Raw genomic sequence first — 19,782 nt, 5'->3', positions numbered from 1 at the left:
TCTGTCGTCACTACTCCTGATGAGTGACCGAGTGGACGGGATGCTATCGGAATACACCTATCCTCCTACCCCAAATCATAGATGGGGGAGCACAATGCTCTCAACTCCCGGTACACGATGACGGGGAGGAATCCCTGCCGGATAACACGTTGTGTCACACTACCCATGAGCGGACCAACGGTGCCTAACAGAGTCCCTGCTGCAACACACTCTGCCTGAATCGACCACTAACCCATGAGTGGTGGTGTGTGCAGATCCATGTAACTGGCGATGTGCTCAGCAATAATGGAGTGGACTATCGCACAGCATGCAATCATGCAAATGATGCATGACAATAACCATATAAACATCCTGACCTAATCCATATATATAGAAAAGTGCACCCTAGGTCAACGAATCATATTGAATCAAAGGTACACAGAAGGTATAAAAACCTAGGTCCTGAACATGGTCAAGCATGGTATATCACTACCCCCTATAAGCATGTATAAACAGGTAAAATATACATGAGATGCAAATCAATCAATCAATCAAGCATGTACCAAGATTTGGGTAGTGATTAACCGAAACAGATAAGAAACACAATTAATGCAACATGTTAATTCCATTACTAAGCATATCAAAGACAAAAAGTCAAAAGTACCCGCCTCCGAAAATAGAAAGGTCGTATCCAAAATAGATCCCTCGTCGAGACAACGTCTCGAGTCAAAGTCCTGTGATATCAAACAGATAAGGTATTTAGCTACATAGCTAAATAAAAATCTCCAAACCTATTTAATAATCTTATCCATTCCTTAATTCAACACGTATACCTAGGTTAACATTAGTTATTAACCTATCTATCAATCATCAACAAATGATAAAAACCCAAATTCACTCAAACCACATATCACGATTATGTAGAATTAGGGCACCCTAACCAGTCCACAACAAAAAATGAAATATAGTACATATACAAAAATTACCTCTACAACTTGTCCAAATCTGATTGGAAACGTTGCTTCTGTAAATCAACAGTTGGAGCAAAGTTAAATTGCCAATATCCCAAACAGATAAACCTAAATCACAATTAACACGACCAAAATTAATATCAGACCCAATTCCTCAAGGATCACACCCATAATTCAAACAACTTACCCTAATCTGAAATTTCTCCAGAATGAACTAGATCCAAGTACTGTTTTGGTGAACACAAAACTCTTCCTCTTGATACCGAAGAGGAGAGGTGTCTCAAAGGTTCGTCCCTCGTTGAATCTGGAAGAAGCCTCGTAGGAGAAGCAGTGGCGTTGGCCGTTGGCCGGCCGGCCTGGCTTCGGGCGGTGGCAACACAGAAGTGAGAAGGCGTCGGCTAGGGCAGCAAAAGTAGCAGCCGAAAGTGAAAGGGACTCAGTTGTCTGTGAGGAGGCGTTGACCGGAACTAGGGCACGGCTTGACACCCGATCTCCCGGCGAAGAGGGCTCGGCTGTGGCACGCAGTGGTCGGCGTTGGGCTGTGCTCGATGTCGCTGCTGTGGAGAAGAAAAGGAAGGGCGACGAGGAAGAAACCGCCGGCCCGACGGTTAGGGCTCGGAGGAGAATCGGGCGGCGTCGGGAGAGAGAAGAGGGGCGCGCGGGAGTCTCGGCGAGGATGAGATGAGGGAATTCGACGACACAAGTGAATAAAAAGAAATAAAGGAAATAAAAGGAAAATATATATATAAATATAATCTTTTCCTCGCTTAAATGGGGTAGCCTAAACAGGCTTTTCCAGGCCCCATTTTTATCCCCGTTAACTCCTCCATACGAGCTCCGAAAAATTCCCAAAATTTTTTTAAAAATTTCGGAAAATTCCCTTATTCATATTCACTTATTTTCGGGTATTTTACAGTAGTAGAGCAGTAGCACGAAGTTGGAGCAGTCAGAACATCAAATAGACCTGTAGAATCTTGTATTTGAAGTGTATATCGATTATCCTCAAGCCTTGGTCGAGACCCTTTTAAAGAGGGTTGAAAGTGCCTTCCATAGCACCGAAGACGCCTTCCATAGGCAAAAACTTATCCCGTAAAGCCAGTGCCTTATCGGCACCGAGATCTTCTAAGTTATCTGCGTTTTCTTACAAGTTCTCGAAGGCACCTTCCATGAACAGTACTCAAGGTGCCTTCCATTGCCTGGAAGGCGCCTCAAGTACTGTTCACCCGAGGCAACTTTTGCTCCTTTTGCCCTGCAAGTTTATGTTAGCCCAAAACAAATAATAACATATAAAATAGAGTTAGCACAATAAAAATAGTATTACTTAGTAATTAGATCATGTATCCTTGAGACCAGGATCTAGTCAAAGTCTCAATTTAGGTTTTCAAAATAGACATAAATTGGATCGACGTCTACTGTCCCCTCAATCGGGACGCGTCCTCGCTGAGTCACTCTCCTCAAGTGACTTATCTTCACTTACTAAGTATCAAGTTACCTCCTTGACATTCAATCTAACCCACCGGGTCTTCCTGCAAGAATCACACATCCGAATTTCGTCAATCGGGAATCGAACATCCCGACCTCTTATCGAAATCGCACATCCAAACTTTAACCTATCGGGAATCGAACATCCCGACCTCCTGCGAGAATCTCACATCTAGACTTATTGTCTAGTGTTTGGTCCTCTTGACTTGTCAAGTTAGTCAACCCTGCGCACTTAGTAACAAGGTTAGATCAACAATATATCTAACTTTAATCCACTTGTCATTCATCAAAATTTAGGTTTGATCATTGGTGCCAACTGCACCAACACAACTGACTCTCGATCGAGTCCAAATGTTGTTTCAAAGATTTTCTCAAAGCTTTTTTATATCACTTTGCCAGCGGCTGCCGTTATCATAAGACAACATTAAGCCTTTTTGCTTTTAAGCAAGGGCCCAAGGAGCCACTAAGGGCATACATCAAAAAATTTAACTGAGTGGTAACGGACATCCCGTTAACTACCCTAGAGATTTTAGTGAGTGTCTTTTCTTTAAGGGCTCACAGATGGCGAGTTCTTCCGATCTCTTATTAAGAAGCCTCCAAGGGATTTCAGTTATCTACTCGGACGAGCCACCAAATACATCAACGTCGAAGAAGATCAATCTGCCAGGAAGAAGGAGGCGACTCCTTCTACTCTTGCCACTATGCCTGAGCATCGAGTGTCTCCCCCTACTTTGCTGCCTAAGGGGCCTTGACTGGGCCATCAACCACACCACAGTAAATTAAGACCCCAAGCTATTCAACATGTGGAAGCCGAGCAGATATGCTTCCCTGAGCCCCGAGAATAAGCTCTTATGTTTTGTATCTACCATCGCTCAGGAATCCATAATATAGAAGATTGCTACCATTTTAATCAAGAACAACACCGATAAGCTAATTAGGGGTTTCACCAACGATCTCCTTCTCCTAATTGTCAACGTCATCGCCGATCAAACGGACCCCCAGGTTGGAGCCCTGCGAGGGCCGATCAGAACTAACAAAAGCCTCAACAAAGAAATAATCGAGCGCCAGTCCAGGCTGCAGCAAAATAGCCATGCCGATCCACCTGGGAGGAAGAAAATCGAGCAATGCTGCTCGGGGGCGACATTAGTATGATAGTGGGCGACCCAACTGATGGTGATTCCAATTAGACGAGAAAATCACATGCACACCAACTAGAAATACACGTAGTCGGGTGTAGCTAAGAGAAAGTACAAGGATCAGAGATTAGTTTTGGTCCTAAAGACTTAGGAGGGGTGGAAATACCCTAATGATACATTAATTATTAAAGCTATGATCGCCAATTACAATATTCATCGTACTTTTATTGATACATGCAACTCGGTCAATATCATTTTCATGAAAGCATTTGAGTAGTTTCAGATTGATAAGAGTGAGCTTCAGCCAATGACAACTCCTCTCTAAGGGTTCACGGGAAATAAAGTACAGTCGATCGGGCAAGTCCAGTTGGCTATCTCTCTTGGGGAGGAGCCACTCATGAGAACTCGTTGCTCAAACTTCATTATGGTGGACAAACCTTCGGCTTAAAAAGTAATATTGGGCCGACCAGCGCTGAATGAGTTTTGAGCAGTCGTTTTAGCATTCTGCCAGAAGATTAAATTCCTGGTGGATGACTCGGTCGACGAAGTCAAAGGAGATCAGCTAATAGCCCGGAAGTGCTATGTAGAAGTGGTAAAAACTGAAGCTCATGCCGAACAGAATCAAATTATCCGAGTAGAGGTGGATAAGCTACTTGAAGCAGGGCATATTCATGATGTTCAATATCTGAGCTAGCTAGCAAATGTTGTGCTAGTGTTGAAGCCCAGTAGCAAATGGGGGGTATGCGTGAACTTCATAGATTTAAACAAAGTGTGCTCAAAAGACTATTACCCTTTGTCGCATATCAATCAGGTGGTTGACTCAACAGTTAGCTGCGAGGTGATATGTATATTAGATGCATATCAAGGCTATCATCAAGTCCCCCTGGCAAGAGAAGATCAAGAAAATATTAACTTTATCACTGTTATAGGAACATACTATTATAACGTCATGTCATTCAGATTGAAAAATGCGGGAGCAACATACCAACGACTTATGAACAAGGTGTTCTAAAAGTAAATCGATAGAAATATGAAGGTGTATAGAGATGATCTAGTAAACCAAATCCCTCTGAACTTCTGATTTATATACAAATATAGAGGAGATATGCCAAACCCTAAGAAAGTATGGGGTCAAGTTTAACCCCAACAAATATTTATTTGGGGCCAAGAGTGGACGCTTTCTCAACTACATTGTGATCGAGCGAGGAATTAAAGGTTACCCAAGCAAGGTGAAGGCCCTCCAAGATAAGCTCCTGCCACGTAATCTGAAGGAAGCACAATGCTTGACCGGACGAATCATAGCTTTATCCTAATTCATCTCAAGGTCGTCCGATCGAAGTTTACGCCATTTTTCAAGATATTTTACCGAGCCACCAAATTCCAGTGGGACACCGAGTGCAACAAAGCTATGGAGAATCTTAAAAATTATTTGTCTTCTTTAATTGTGCTTGCTAAGCCCATTGTTGGTGAGACACTATAGATATATTTGTCTTCCACTGAGAGGGTTGTTGGGTTAGCATTGGTACGATAGGATGATAATGAGTAGCCACTCATGTATTTTTTAAGTCATTTATTAAAAGACGTTGAATGATGCTACACTACTCTTGAGAAGTTGACATATGGGCTAGTCTTAGCCGCTCAGAGGTTACGCCTTTATTTTTTTTCTCATCCCATAATTATTTTGACTAATAATTCACTAAGCCAAGTACTCATCAACCCAAAAGTGTCCGTGAGATTGATCATGTGGACCGTAGAACTAAGCGATTATAATATACAATATCAACTTCGATCAGCCATCAAATCTTAAACCTTAGCCTTTTTGTGACGGAGATACAAAGTCTCGAACCAGATGAAACTTGGAAGATTTATGTGGATGAATCGTCCACCTAGCAGGGAAGTAGAGTTAGGATTCTTATGATATTGCCGCGTGAAGACATAATATAGTTATCCGTTCAGCGGGAGTATCGGGCCACCAATAATAAAGCGGAATATGAAGTGCTAATAATCGGTCTATATGCTACAAAACATGTGGGGGCTTCCCGAGTCCTGATTTACCCAGATTCTTAATTATGAGCTCAGCAACTATCCATCAATTTCAAAATAAATAATGATCGGTTGAAGTTATATGCGGAGACATTTGATAAGCTAAAAGGAAAATTTCAAGAGGTAGTGTTATAGAAATTCCCCGGTCGGAGAACCAATATGCTGATGAGTTAGCCAACTTGGCTAGTTCCCTAAGCCCCTAGAAACTTGACAAGCCGATCGAGCAAATGTTATTAGCAGCCCACATTGAACGACAAATTGAAGAAGCAATACAAAGTGATTGATGGGCACCTTTGGTTTTGTTCCTCTAATAAGGAATTTTACCGGCTGACCGAGAGCAAGCGGAAGGCTCTATTAGTTTGATGGGTAAGTGGGTAGTGGGCCCCTAGCCTAACAACCTCATATTCATTTTTTGACGTTTTATGTCTCGAAGGACAACGAATATTTTATATGTAAGCTATACATCATAAACTTCCTCTCTACTAAACGTAAAGATTACGAGTCTATTTTGAGAAAAATGTCATAGCATCTTTATACTTTGTTATTTTTTGAACATGCTTTAAGATTCGTGCATAAGCTAACAATAACATTACAAAAGGAGGTCTCCTTCTATATGCGAGATACACGATGTAACGTATTTTTATACACTTATAGTTACTGTTTCTCTCTCTGTTCCTCTACTCGACTTGATTACTAATTTAAGTATCGAATAATTTACGCCGAGGACCTTTTCTTTAATCCGATCAGTAATACTCTTTATAATACGCAGTAGTAAAGTCACTTTTGCTAAATTGAAATTTTCAAGAAGTCAACATCTGAGTCACATATCTAACTTTTTATTTCCACCAATTTTAAACACAATCAACATCAACCAAATTTTATCAGTGAATTGATCTACCTTTACAAACCCAATTAATAATTTAGTCTGTACAAATTTTCTCTCACGAGAATTTGTTTGATTGTTTCCATACATAAATGGCCAAAGGTAGTATTTTTTTAGTTATCTTCAAACAATCCTGATATAGCAATAGACAAAAAAGGATTTCTTTTAAAAGAGGGGTTAGAAGTAGATTTTCCAAATTTTATATTGAGAACTTAAAAATATTTTAAAAAACAGGGCCGCTGTATAATTTTTCCCGTCGTTTGCCCTTCGAAGGAAAACCCTTGGGTTCCGTGATCGACCGAAACCTAGCGGCGAGGCTGTCGTCATCCATGGCGACGGAGCCTCAGAAGCGGTGCCTCTACGAGGTTCTTGGTGTTCCCCGCGACTGTTCCCAGGAGGAGATCCGCTCCGCGTACAGGCGCCTCGCTCTCCAGCTCCACCCTGACAAGGTTGCTGCCTCCGGAGCTGCTGATGCGGCCTCAGCCACCGCCGCCTTCCAGCAGCTTCTCCACGCCTACGAGGTTCTCTCCGACACGAAGGAGCGCGCTTGGTACGATTCCCACCGTTCCCAGATCCTCTTCTCCGACTCCTCTTCCTCCAAGGGTCACAAGCCGTCCGCTTTCTTTGACCTCGATCTCTTCGCCTTCTTCTCGAGCTCCGTATTCTCCGGTTATTCCGACTCCGGCAAGGGCTTCTACAAGGTCTATGGCGACCTCTTTGCCAAGGTCTACGAACAAGAGATCTGGTTTGCAAAGCAGATGGATCTGGGCGCCGACGCCGTTGCTCCTTCCCCTCTCATCGGTAATCTTGATAGCCCGTATTCACAGGTTTCAGCTTTTTATAATTATTGGCTTGGCTTTTCTACTGTAATGGACTTTGGATGGGTGGATGAGTACGATTCTTCACTGGGTCCTAATCGAAGATCCAGACGTGCTATGGAGGAGGAGAACAAAAAATTGAGGAAGAAGGCAAGGAGGGAATACATTGATACTGTGCGTGGGTTGGCAGCATTTTCAAAGAAGAGGGATAAAAGGGTAGTTGATATGGTGGTAAAGAAGAATTTGGAGGAAGAAAAGCGACGTGCAGAAGAGAAGGCAAAGAAGAAGGAGGAGGAAAGGAAGAAGATGGAGAGGACAAAGCTGTACCAAGAGCCTGAATGGGCAAAAATTAATGAGGAGGAGTATGAGTTTGATGGTTTTGAAGATGAGAATGACAAAAAGGAAAAAGGTGGCCAGGAGTTCTATTGTGTAGTGTGTAATAAGAAATTTAAATCAGACAAGCAGTGGAAAAATCATGAGCAGTCGAAGAAGCACAAGGATAAAGTTGCAGAACTGAGGATGACATTTGAGGAGGATGAAGAGTTTGTAGAAGAAAAGCTTGATGATGGAGCTCACGTGAGCTTTGACTATGTTCCTCAAGAATCAGAAGAAAGTGATGATTTTGAGGAGGTTTCTGAAAAATTTGCAGACGCATTAGAATTGTCAGAGGATGATGAGGATGGAGGTCATCAAGAGGATGTAGCATTGCAGGAGAATGACAATGAGGAGGAGCATGCTGAGGAGACGGACGATGAAGCTAGCATTTTGGAAGCAATGGTCACAGGCCGTAGGAAAAATGACAACTTTAACCATTATGATTCGTTGTTGAATAACAATCCTAACAATGTTGAACAAAGTAGCATGGAGTTCGGTAGCCAAAAAAGAGGCCGCAAGAATCACACATCGGGGAAAGAAAATAGTGAAGAGGATCCTGAAGTTAAAGAAAGAGATGAAATTAGTAGGGAAGAAACAGAAGTTCAGAACCAAGAATCAAGTCCATTTTTGAATGTTGAGTCTGCTTCTCAATCATTCAAGGTTAAATCAGCAGTTAGTAAAAAAAATATTTCTACTGCAAAGAATCAGAAATCCAAAAAACAACAGGCTGATGGCAAAGGTGTTGGAAAGAAGATTTCACCTGCTGATTCTAACAACTTATTGAGAGGAAAGAAGCAAAAGGTAATCATATCTTTTTTCATCTAATGCTATTACTATTTACTGTGCCCCTTGCGAATTAACTTTATTTGCTATTATCTTTCTTGTTAATTCTATAATTAACAAATTCTATAACTCAGTGTCATTTATTTTTCATCTCTTTTTACCTGGAATAGATGTATGATCTATTCCTTTATTATCCATCCTCTTCCGAAGTAAAGTGAGCATAAGCCTATAAAAATCTGGATACTCTTTTATCAACATTAACCATCAATCTTTTGTGAAAATAGTCTGCCTACCAACCTTATCTCAATATATAGGCTATACTTCCATACAAGGCTTCAAAAGCAGTCATCAAAATATCAGAGTGACAGCTATTATTATATGCATACTCACCTAAGTGCAGATGTCCGCCCCAACTACCAACTAAGTGCATATGGCCATCCCGACTACCACCTAGGTTTAAGGTACAAGCTTGAACTACTATTTATTTGATGGATGATGGAAGGCAATGTTGAACCTCAACTTGGTGCTTAAGTTTTCTAAAATGCATAGAATCCCAGAATCTAGAAGTAAATCTAGGATCACAGTTGGAGATAATATTGAGGAACACCATGAATACTGATGATTACATCAGCATACATTTCTGCTTATGGTCTAGTTTGAATTATAGCAGTGTATGGATAATATTCTGAATCATCATTTTTCTTGCATATGGTTAATGTAGTTCTATGATGGAATTACTTGCTCCATGATAGTTTGTACTGGGCAAACTGTTTAAATTATACTTCAGTCTGTAAAGTTGCTACCGGAGAAAACATAGGTTGACTTCATGTGAGTTTAAATTGGGTTCACTACCAATTCAAGGGGGACTTTGATGGTTTAAAATTAGTCAAACTAGCCTGTATCACATGTTTGTTACTACTCATCAATGCCAAAGGACATTATGGGAGAGGACACACGACAATACAAAAATTAGCTAAATGCATACTAATATGAAGTTCATTATGCACATAGTGCCAACTAACTAATTTTGGAAACAAGATCCTCAATTTCCAAAATGTCCGCATTTAGTGAACCAGGTCCCTGGTCCAATGCAGTGATAGGTGGATTCAATGGCCCCCACCTACTAAACAAGTGGGGACCATTGAATCCCGCCTATCACTGCCTTGGTCTAGGAGCGGACCAGGGTATCCCGCCTGCAAATTTTGTCCTTGATTTATGTTAAACATGCATATCAAACGAGGAAGAGGAAGACAAAAAAAGACTTGGTTAGCAACAATAAAATAAGATAAAATTTATTTAAATATAGATGATGATATAATAGGAGCTAGAGCTCAATGACGTAAAAGGATTCATACGGCCGATCCCACCTAGTGAGAAAAGGCTTGGTTATTGTTGTTGTTGTTGTATTTATGTTAAAAAATGTCTAATCCATAAAATATTTGCTTGTCATAGGGAAAAAAATTCTTGGCACTTTTTCGGTAATGAATAATGCTAATACACAAAATTGACAGCATTCAAGTTCCTTTAATCAGTTACTAAACCTTTAACCTAGTAGCATAACATCTTGTTCTTGATTGCATATACCCATTTCTGTATGGAATATGGGTGCAGCAATGGGATACAACGATATTACAATCCTTTTTGCAAGTTTTACTTGATTTGAAAATATCACGCTGTTTGCTGGATTATCTTGAATTATTCATGTTATGTCAACTTGACCTTTTTTATGAACATTTTGTTCAATTTGAAACAGGCAAACTCAAAAGCACCTTCTAATGAGTGTGAGACATGCGGGGAAACCTTTGCAACAAGGTAACTTATTGCTCTTCTAATCCATTCCTCACGCCTAATCCTCGTGGATATATATATTTCCTTGTATGCTCGAGCACTTTCTAAGAGAGTTTATTATTATTTGATGTTAGGAATAAATTATTTGCGCATTTAGGGGACACAGGCCATGCTTCGTTGAAGCACAGGTGAAAAGACATCCTGCCTTTGCATCAAGCAATTATCAAGACAAGCAAGTCGACAATTCTTTTCAGATAAATTTATCTTTGTTTACCTTCTCTTTGCTCGGTAAAAGGATTGCTATATCTGAACCCATTTAGATACGATGACAATTTTTGGGAATTCAGATATATGCAATGAGGAATATTTTCTTTAGAATTGGCAACACGCCATATGTACGATGAATTTTGACAATTAATATTAATTCTTTTTGTTAGACGTCCATTGGATTTCCTTTCTGAATTTCCACAGATGCAATGTAAGATGCTGTGGGATTAAAAGATTCGTCTTTGTTGTAGATTGAATAAGGCAAAACGAGACGATGGACTTGCTAAAGATTGCTGTATTATCTTTAACTTTGCATTCATCGATCGGGATTTGGAGATACTGCAATAAGCTTGAGTTCTGTCAATCATGAACAGAGCTTAGAGGAAAATGAATAAAATTGAAATTGTTTATGAATGAAAAATTTAAATCTTATAGATGATCAAGAAGCAAGGCAGGATGGCATGGGGATCAAACACCAGGAGCTCCCCCTTCCCTAAACTCACCGACTCGCCTGCCCTCTCGGGCTCCGACTCGGCCCTGACCCGGCCGGCGATCACTCGGCACACCAGCATCGCCCGCCGCCCGCTTCCGCTGGCCTCGTGGGCCTCGCCGCTCCTCGCGAAGGTCCGGATGCCCCCCCACTCCGGCATCGCGCAAGGATGTCGAGGGGCGGCGGCAGTAGAAGCGCATCATCTCGTTCCCGTCGGCGGCGCAGCGAGCGTCGTCGGGCCTGGCGGCCCGGGATCGTACCGCGGCGCGGTGGGCCTCGAAGCGGGCGACGCTCCTGGGCGTGTTGCGGACGCGAAATACCGTCTCGACCTCCCCGGGGAAGCCCCCGTCGCCGGGGGCCCAGTTGGAAGCGAAGATGACTTCGACGACGCGGCGGGAGGGGTGGCCGCGGGGGAGCTCGAGCAACGCCGGTGAATCAAGGGAATCAGAAGCATCGTGTTCAGATTTAGGTTTAAGCAAATCGGGCCCGCCGGGGACGTCAGCGTCGTCGGAGTCGGCGCAGGAGAGAAATGGCGGCAGGAACGTCGGCAGGCGCTTCTTTCCGGAAGCAGAGGAAGAGGACGACGGCGCCGGTGGTTGCGCGACGACATCATCGACGGCGTTGGCCTTGCAGCTCAGGAACTTCACCCACGGCGTGGCCATTCGGAATTGGACGGAGGTCGACGTTACTCGCTAAGGGCTTTCATTACGTTTTATAAAATAGGAGAGTCATTCAGATAAATACCAAAATGAACGGCAAATAGGATTTTTTTTTTTTTTTTTTTTTTATGATTCAGGGATGTGTCATTTCTATTTACGGTCAGATCATGATCGTGATCCGGCCGTAATTAGTTGTGATCCCTTCTAGGATTTACTGTCTTTATCAGATTATAGTTTTTGTTCGGAGCAGGTGGCCAGAGGTCGCTCGGAGACCTTCGGTGGTGGATAAGTGACCAGGTTACTGGGCGCCGAGCGAGGGTATCCTCCGGGCGGTCTTCGGCCGCTCGCTCTGAATAAAAACTATAATTTGATTGAGGCGGTGAACTATAGAAGGGATCATAACTAATTACGATCGGATCGTGATCATGATGCAACCATAAATAAAAATGACATATCTCTTGGACTGCAAAAAAAAAATAGTTCAGAAGATCCTAACTCCCATTTGGGAGGGCTATGTGTGAAGGGAGGTAAAATGGAGAAGTAAATGATAAGTGACGTTTGGGTGGGACATACCCTCTGTTGAATTTTGACATCCACATTATTACCATCCTAACCTAAACATTTACCATTTAACCATGCCGCGGCAATGACATTAACATGGTTGCTCAGATTGCAAAATTAAATAATCACAGTAATAATTTTAATCGTTAGAAATTTGGAAAGTTAAGAATCCTTTCCATCTCTCAGTAATTTATATATAAAACAAATAGAATTTAACATTTCTTTATTATGTGCCACCTGTTCTCCATGCTACTTACCTCACATGCATATTAATACAATACCTAAACCTTGAGAAAGTTGAATTCAGGCTTTTATTTAGTTACAGACAGGGACAGGGATAATGTAAAAATAATGTAGAGAGATTAGTAAGTTCTAGAAAGCTACCAAAGATTACTTGTACAAAATAGGTGATAGAATTTAAGTTTTTTGTACGTAAATCATCTGAAGACAAGCATTAGAATTGGACCGTTCAATTGAGCTTTTTCCTTGTAAAATTGCAGGAACAGCTCTCAAGATTTCATTGTACTTTTTGATCTCTTATATAAATCTGATCTCCTTGTATTGTTTTTAAAAAAAATTGACCTGTAAGTGTATAATTAATTTGGTTCTTAAATTTTAGTTAGTGTTACAATGACCTGCAATCTCAGACACCTGCAGATTCCGATTCTTGATTAAACTGCCATAGTATAATGCAAAACCTTCAAGTGAATTAACGGCGACAACTATCAATAAATTAAATCTCGCCTTATATCTGTCTCCCACTTCCTTAATGTCTTTGCAGCTGCGAAGACTTACGACGCTCGTCAGAGGAGCCGCAGGCCTTCACTGGAGCACACACATCCCACACAGCCACTGCGCCTTCTTGCCATTATGGATGACAATAAGATGCCGATGGGTACTGTGGGCGGAATGAGGTACACTGGCATTTCTGCAAACAGCCTCTTCGCCTCCTCGTCGCTGCCCGCCTGCCAAGGGGAAATGGGATCGCACCTCAATTCCCCCAAAAACACATCGTCCAATTTGACCAAGGCCAAAGTCAGGGGCAGCCCTTCCGTGGATCGTGCATGCTTTTATGAGAGGCACGGCAGTCGTCCCTAGCTAGCTCCTCCACGATCTGCTGCCATGCCACCACCTTAATTACACAGCGATTGAAATTTTGAAGATCCCCCGAGCTAGCAAGCAACGTTCGAGCAGAGAGTGGAGACAAAGGGCTCTGGAGTCCGAGGACAGGGAAGCAGCTAGCCAGACTGAGGTGGTGCAGTAGTTGTCAGAGTACGCTGCACTATCTTTATCAACCCTGACACGTACTTACTTTATTTTATTGGGGTTAAACTGTTATTGCCTGCTCGTTTCGTGCCGGTGCTCTGGCTCCTTTTTGACCACTGCGCTGAGTGCCTGAGTGGAAGGAAATATACAGGGCATGGCAGTTCCCAGCGAGACTAGGTTTCCATTAGGCCTGACGACTGAGGTTCCGGCAGCGGAAATTAAAGTCCTGTAGCGGCTTTATTTGTGAAAGATGGAGGGAGAGTAATGTGGTCGATCGGATCAGCCATTGAGTTAATCTTGCCGAAGATATATCGATCGAGTTTAAAGTCCGGCGCCGGAGGTGACTAAGACGGCCATCCTATTCTAGCAGCTAGCCCACGGTGTCATGGCTGATCGCGAGCTGCAGTGCTGGTCGGGCGGCCACAGGAGCTCTGCCACGGCGCTCCGTCGGGCGAAGCAGGGCCTCCAGTGCCCCCGGTGCGAGTCCCCCAACACCAAATTCTGCTACTACAACAACTACAGCCTCTCCCAACCCAGGCACTTCTGCAAGACCTGCCGGAGGTACTGGACCGAGGGCGGCGCCCTCCGCAACGTGCCGGTCGGCGGCGGATGCCGCAAGAGCAAGAAGTTCAGATCTCCGGCGGAGTCCCGGCGCCATGAGATTGGTCTGCCGCCGGTGATCCCCAGGTTCGATGATCATCGACCGGCTGCTTCTGAGCCAGTACTCTTCTCACCTGCCGCCATGGCGTTCGATTACCCGCTGAACATTAATGCGGCCGGAGCATGCGGCTCTACTGTTAATGACGACGCCATTAAGCTACTGAGGTCCACAAACGAAGACCTGCATTGGAAGCTTCAGAAGCAGAAGCTGGCCGTGCTCTTGGGAGGGGAAGGAGCTGATCGCGAGGACGACCAACGCGAGCTAATCATATATTCTCAGACGGAGCCGACGCCGGCAGAGGAAGCTTGTGGTGGCAGTGGATCCGGTAGTGTTCAAAATTCGACGGCATGGTTCTCGGAATGTTCCAATTACGCCATGCTACCTTCCTCTAGTACTATAGTCAACATCAACAACACGAGCAGCAGCGACACGAGCTACTGGAACGAAGGAGTTCCTGCATGGAATGACAAGCTCACACCACTGCCTTAATTAGGGCAGATATCAAAAAGACCATGAGAACTGATTTAGTGGGTGATTGATCATTTAATTACTACATGTGGTAAGTCACTTAAATACTACTGTGTTGTGTTGGATCTTTTAGAACTTTTATCATGCCTCGTGCTTCTTAATTAATACTGATTAGATGCATTGCAGGAGTTCCGATATATATATAGGTCATCTGATATAAGCTTCAGTCTAATTGTTTTAGCCAATTCTATATTTTTAACATACTATTTGATATAATATAAAATAATAACATTAGAAGAAGTTCGGTATTCGTTTTTATAAAAAATTGATTAGTTTTTCACAATGCCCGTACGATATTGAAACCCTGTCACAACGTTTTAAGTTTGCTTTTTAAATACATCATGATATTTTAAAATTGGTGGTCAATCTCTCGCATGTATTTTTTATCTGACATTTCTTTCTTTTTCTCTGAAGATTTATCCGTACTTCACAATAACTAGAGATAAATAATAATAATAATGAACTGTACTAGTTGGACCCAGTGGCCCACTATACTGGGCTTCGGCCTTCAATGTCGCGGATGGTGGATCCACATGAGAATATAATCAACGCCCAATACGATGGGAAGTGATCAACTTCAAAGATTAATTCATCTCAAGTTAATTTAGTTCCAATGTGCTAGATTTTTTGAGCTGTAAACCAGTTGAAGTTGAGCTAAGTTTTATGCTATTCAAACTTTTTAATAAGTTAATTAACCAATTTAATCCGATCCTAAAATAAATCAAGTCGTTAAAAGTATAGTTGTTCGAGCTTTTTTTTATAAGCTTGAATTTGATTTAAATTTGATATGATCCTGCTTCAGTTAAACGTTATCAAACGTTCAATTCACCCTCATTTAATTATTTAAAATTTTTATTTTTTTGAAACTTATTTAGTTGCTAAGTGAACTTGATTTTGAGAGCTTGTCTACTTATTTTTTATATTAATAAAATATTTTATTTACTAATATAATTTACAAATCTATTCACAAATAATTTAGAATATTTATTTATGAATATTAACTCATTGAATATATTCAACTTTGATCATTTAATTTGATAAGTCATTTAAGTTTATTTATTTAATTGATATGGTATATATTAAACAAATTTAAATAAATTCTTATTGAGTAGAATATTATTACTTTTATAATTAAAGTATCCAGCACTTCAAATTGATTATTAGTACAAGTGATTGGCCCGATTTTATAAAAATTTATTATCTATCATCAGAATAAATTTGAAAGACACAAATGAATCTTAACGGAGGATCTAATATCACAAATGATTTGCACATCACAGACATATGATATACCATGGGAAAAATTTAAATCCGCATTGTAAAAGTCAGTTCTATTTTTTGATCATCTCACCGTGCCCAACGACTATTGAGTATAATTCCATGAACATTAGATCCATGAAGATTGACTGTTGTCTGCTTTTATCAGATAGTCCTCAACTTGTAGTTGTCCAATGGGCCAAGAGTCAACTGAGCCCGAATAAACAAGTCAACCATTTATTAAGACCGTTAGATTATGTTTTGGGTCCCATCTGATTAGCCAATTTTTATACCTCAACGGTTGCAAACTTGAACTCAAGAAAAACTGAATCCCAGTTCTGTTATATTTAATCTCTATTAAGTGAACTAACATAGTACTCGTTCATACACGGATTTTGCCATTTAAGATAGACCCATTAAAGTAATCTAATTTGTGGCTTGATTCAGGTTTATGTTATTGATGTGAACCCATATGCTTAGAATTCATTAGCTCACACCATTGGCATGTATCTAACCGGTTTGGACTCATTATACTTATATGGGTGTGATCCCTATAGGAGAGGGGTGTGGTGACCTAACCGCTATCTCATTTTCCCCATCGGATTGAGGCTATGGAGCTGTCATCCTCGAACCTACGAAAGATCACTCCTTGCCACTAATTTGAGTTTTGATCTTCAGGTTCTTTCAACGATAATAGGATGAGGATGTTTTGGATTGTTTGGTTTTATTTGATTTGTAGCCCAGTGAACTACTACTCGAAGGCCCATGATCTTTTGGACTGTATCGACTGGGCAATCACTAACAATTTGTCGTTTACAAAAGATTAGGAGCAATAACAAATTTACGGTCCATATAAACTACGTACCAAAAAGATGAATGTATATATCGACACGAAAACAAGATTTGAAGTAGAGCGTCGGTGTCGGAGTAGTGTTATAATATTGTATTCGAATTTTGGAGCACCACGAAGATCGTTTGAACGTAGAATTATTGAATCTTCTGTTGCTAGTCGAACACTGCTTATATTAGATATTCAAGGTGCCTCCATTGGTCTAGGGCACCTCAAGTGATCTTTATCTTATCCGAAGGCTTCATACATTATCTAATTGTGATAACTCTCTATTTCAAAGCACCTCCAATCATCCCGAGGAGCCTCCAAGTAGACCAGGGCGCCTCTAAGCATACTACAACAAAAAGACTAAAAGACAACATATAAAATCCGTTGTTTTTACCATTTAAAAATTACTGTAATTGACATTATTATTAAAAGTGAGCCCAGCGACAATGATTTTAAACCTTTATTTTTTAGTACCAAAGACAACAATTTTTCAATGATTTTAAACCAGTGTCTTTTAATACCAAAGATAACAGTTTCACAATGTTTAAAAACTATTATCTTTGAGCACGATAAACAATAATTCTATAATGGTTTTAAACTATTGTATTTTAATACCAAAGATAAATGGAAGATAAATAAAAACCAAATCTACTTCAATCAACAATATATAATTAAATAAACAATCAAGATAAGTATACAAATCATCATTCTTGCACTTCTATAACAAATATAATTACTCGCATACTAAGAAATTTTTATTAAGAGACACACAAAACTATTCCTCTTGACTACATCTTATTACATGAACTTAAAGGAATCTTAGTAGATGCTACTTATTCTCTTGCTTTGAATATTCTTTATTCATTGGCTTTGAACATCTTCTCGCTTAAATCCCAAAGTTTTCTTACTAGTTCTTCATCCTTGGCATGGTTACTCGTATCATCCTCATTGTAATCATCAAAGTACTTCCCAATAACACCCTGAGGTTTGTTAGAAGTGTATACTGAAAGTCAAGCTTTTGTAAATATTTATTTTGAAATAAAGAATCATATTGTCAAAAATGTCTACATTTATATGCTAAGTGTAGTTGTTCAATTAATTTATATTGTAGATAACATGGTGTGTGGTGTTACACACAGAAGATCATGTTATCGGTTTTTTATAAAATATAAACAGTAGCTCATGACTAAGATGGAAAGGAACAAATTGTTGGAATAGTCATAGTGTAATTAGGTATTAGTTTATCTTGACTAATAAATTACACTAGTACACTCTAAGTGTATTGAGTAGGATCAATTAAGATAAGTTCTTTTTATACTGACTTAATAAAAGAACAAGACCTTAGTTATTATGGAAGTGTGTGTTCTTAATCCTAATATAATAACAAGTACATATATTTAGTATTTATTTCTTTAACTTATCAAAGGGTGAGATTTAGCTCGATAAATCAAAATACCCGATAAGTTGGGAAATGATATTACTTATAGTGTGTGTTGTTGATTATAGAAGAAAACTATGTCCTAGGAATCTAGGTTGATAATGTCCCCAAGAGGAGCTCATAAGGATTGTCATATTAAATCCTGCAGGTGGACTTAGTCCGACATGACGATGAGGTTGAATGGTACTACTCTTGGACTAAGATATTAATTAAAATAAGTTGTCAGTAACTCAATTAATTAGTGGACATCCGATATCTTAAACACAGGGAGACTAACACACTCATGATAAGAAGGAGCCCAAAATGTAACTTGGGATTGGTGCGGTAGTTCAACAATAATTCTTTAGTGGAATGAATTATTATTGATGAAATTAAGTTGTGTGTTCGGGGCGAACACGGGAAGCTTAATTTCATCAGGAGACCAAAACCAATTCCTCCTCTCGGTCTCTATCGTAGCCTCTTGTATATAGAGATTTATACCCACCACATACCCACTTCTTACCCACCTTTATACCCATCCTAATGGGGCCGACCAAGCAAGTTTGGAACCCAAGCTTGGGCCGACCAAGTAAATAGGATGAGTTGAGTTGGTGTGGCCGACCCTAGCTTGAACCCAAGCTTGGTGTGGCCGGCCACATCATATTAAAAGGATTTTATTTTGTTTTAAATCTTTCCTTATGTGGAAACAATGATTTAAAAGAAGAGTTTAAAAATTAAATATTTCCTTTTATAGTTTTCTACAAAAGATTAAGAGAAAAATTAAATATCTTTCCTGATTTGTAGATTGAAAGGAGATTTTAATTTTAGAGACAACTTTCCTTTTTAGAAATCATTCACATGTATTAATAAGAGAGATTTTAATTTATAAAATTTCCTTTTATAACCAACCATGAAGGGATAAATTATTAGAGAAATTTTAATTTTAAAATTTCCAGAAACAAATAAGGAAGTTTTAATTTTGTGTTTAAAACTTTCCTTATTTGGAGCATGGGGATGTGGCCGGCCATAGCATGGTTAAAAGGAAAATTTAATTAATTTTTCCTTAATAACCAAAGGCAAAGAATATAAGGGAATTTTAATAACAATTAAATTTCCTTATTTGCCAAGACCAAGGAATATACAAGAGGGGGTAGAGGTGCCTTCACCTTAGAACATCTATTCAATAATTCCTCCTCTTTTCCTTGGTGTGTGGCCGACCCTATTTCCTCCTCTCCTCTTCTCTTCTTCTTTAGTGGCCGGATCATCCTTCTCTTGGAGCTCTTGTTGGTGGCCGGTTCTAGCTAGGAGAAGAAGGAGAGAAAGGAGACTTTGCTCTTGTATCACTTGGAGCTTGGTGGTTGTGGCCGGACCTCAACTGTTGGGGTTGCAAGGTTGCAAACATAGTCCCATATTGGAAACACATGGGAAAGATCATGGGTTTATAAGAGAAAAAGATATCTTCATTGGCATGAGGCCTTTTGGGTAGAGCCCAAGAGCAAAACCATGAGGGCTTAGGCCCAAAGTGGACAATATCATGCAATTGTGGAGATATCTAAATTCTTTTCGATCCTACAATTGGT

The 19,782-nt window shown here is 40.4% G+C and overlaps 3 protein-coding genes across 3 annotated transcripts; 2 read left to right on the top strand and 1 right to left on the bottom strand.

Annotated features, from left to right (window-relative positions):
• The first annotated feature begins 6,730 nt into the window (after positions 1 to 6,730).
• Positions 6,731 to 10,696, top strand: LOC121976753 (DNAJ protein JJJ1 homolog). The gene is made up of 3 exons (XM_042529072.1): positions 6,731 to 8,488; positions 10,224 to 10,282; positions 10,393 to 10,696. Exons 1-3 carry the CDS (start codon positions 6,824 to 6,826, stop codon positions 10,448 to 10,450), a joined length of 1,782 nt encoding a protein of 593 aa, XP_042385006.1. The 5' UTR covers positions 6,731 to 6,823; the 3' UTR covers positions 10,451 to 10,696.
• A 145-nt stretch (positions 10,697 to 10,841) lies between these two features.
• On the bottom strand, positions 10,842 to 11,677 carry LOC122041722. Its single transcript, XM_042601507.1, has 2 exons — positions 11,029 to 11,677; positions 10,842 to 10,882 (listed from the first exon to the last, which is right to left on the bottom strand). The coding sequence occupies exons 1-2, from the start codon at positions 11,675 to 11,677 to the stop codon at positions 10,842 to 10,844; spliced, it is 690 nt and encodes a 229-aa protein (XP_042457441.1).
• A 2,209-nt stretch (positions 11,678 to 13,886) lies between these two features.
• On the top strand, positions 13,887 to 14,651 carry LOC122041714 (dof zinc finger protein DOF5.7-like). Its single transcript, XM_042601496.1, has one exon. It carries the CDS (start codon positions 13,887 to 13,889, stop codon positions 14,649 to 14,651), a length of 765 nt encoding a protein of 254 aa, XP_042457430.1.
• The last annotated feature ends 5,131 nt before the right edge of the window (positions 14,652 to 19,782 follow it).

This window comes from Zingiber officinale, chromosome 1B (assembly GCF_018446385.1).
Source record: "Zingiber officinale cultivar Zhangliang chromosome 1B, Zo_v1.1, whole genome shotgun sequence".
Lineage (NCBI taxonomy): Eukaryota > Viridiplantae > Streptophyta > Magnoliopsida > Zingiberales > Zingiberaceae > Zingiber > Zingiber officinale.
Note: the sequence above shows the minus strand (reverse complement) of the source record. Positions and strands in the feature narration are given on the sequence as shown.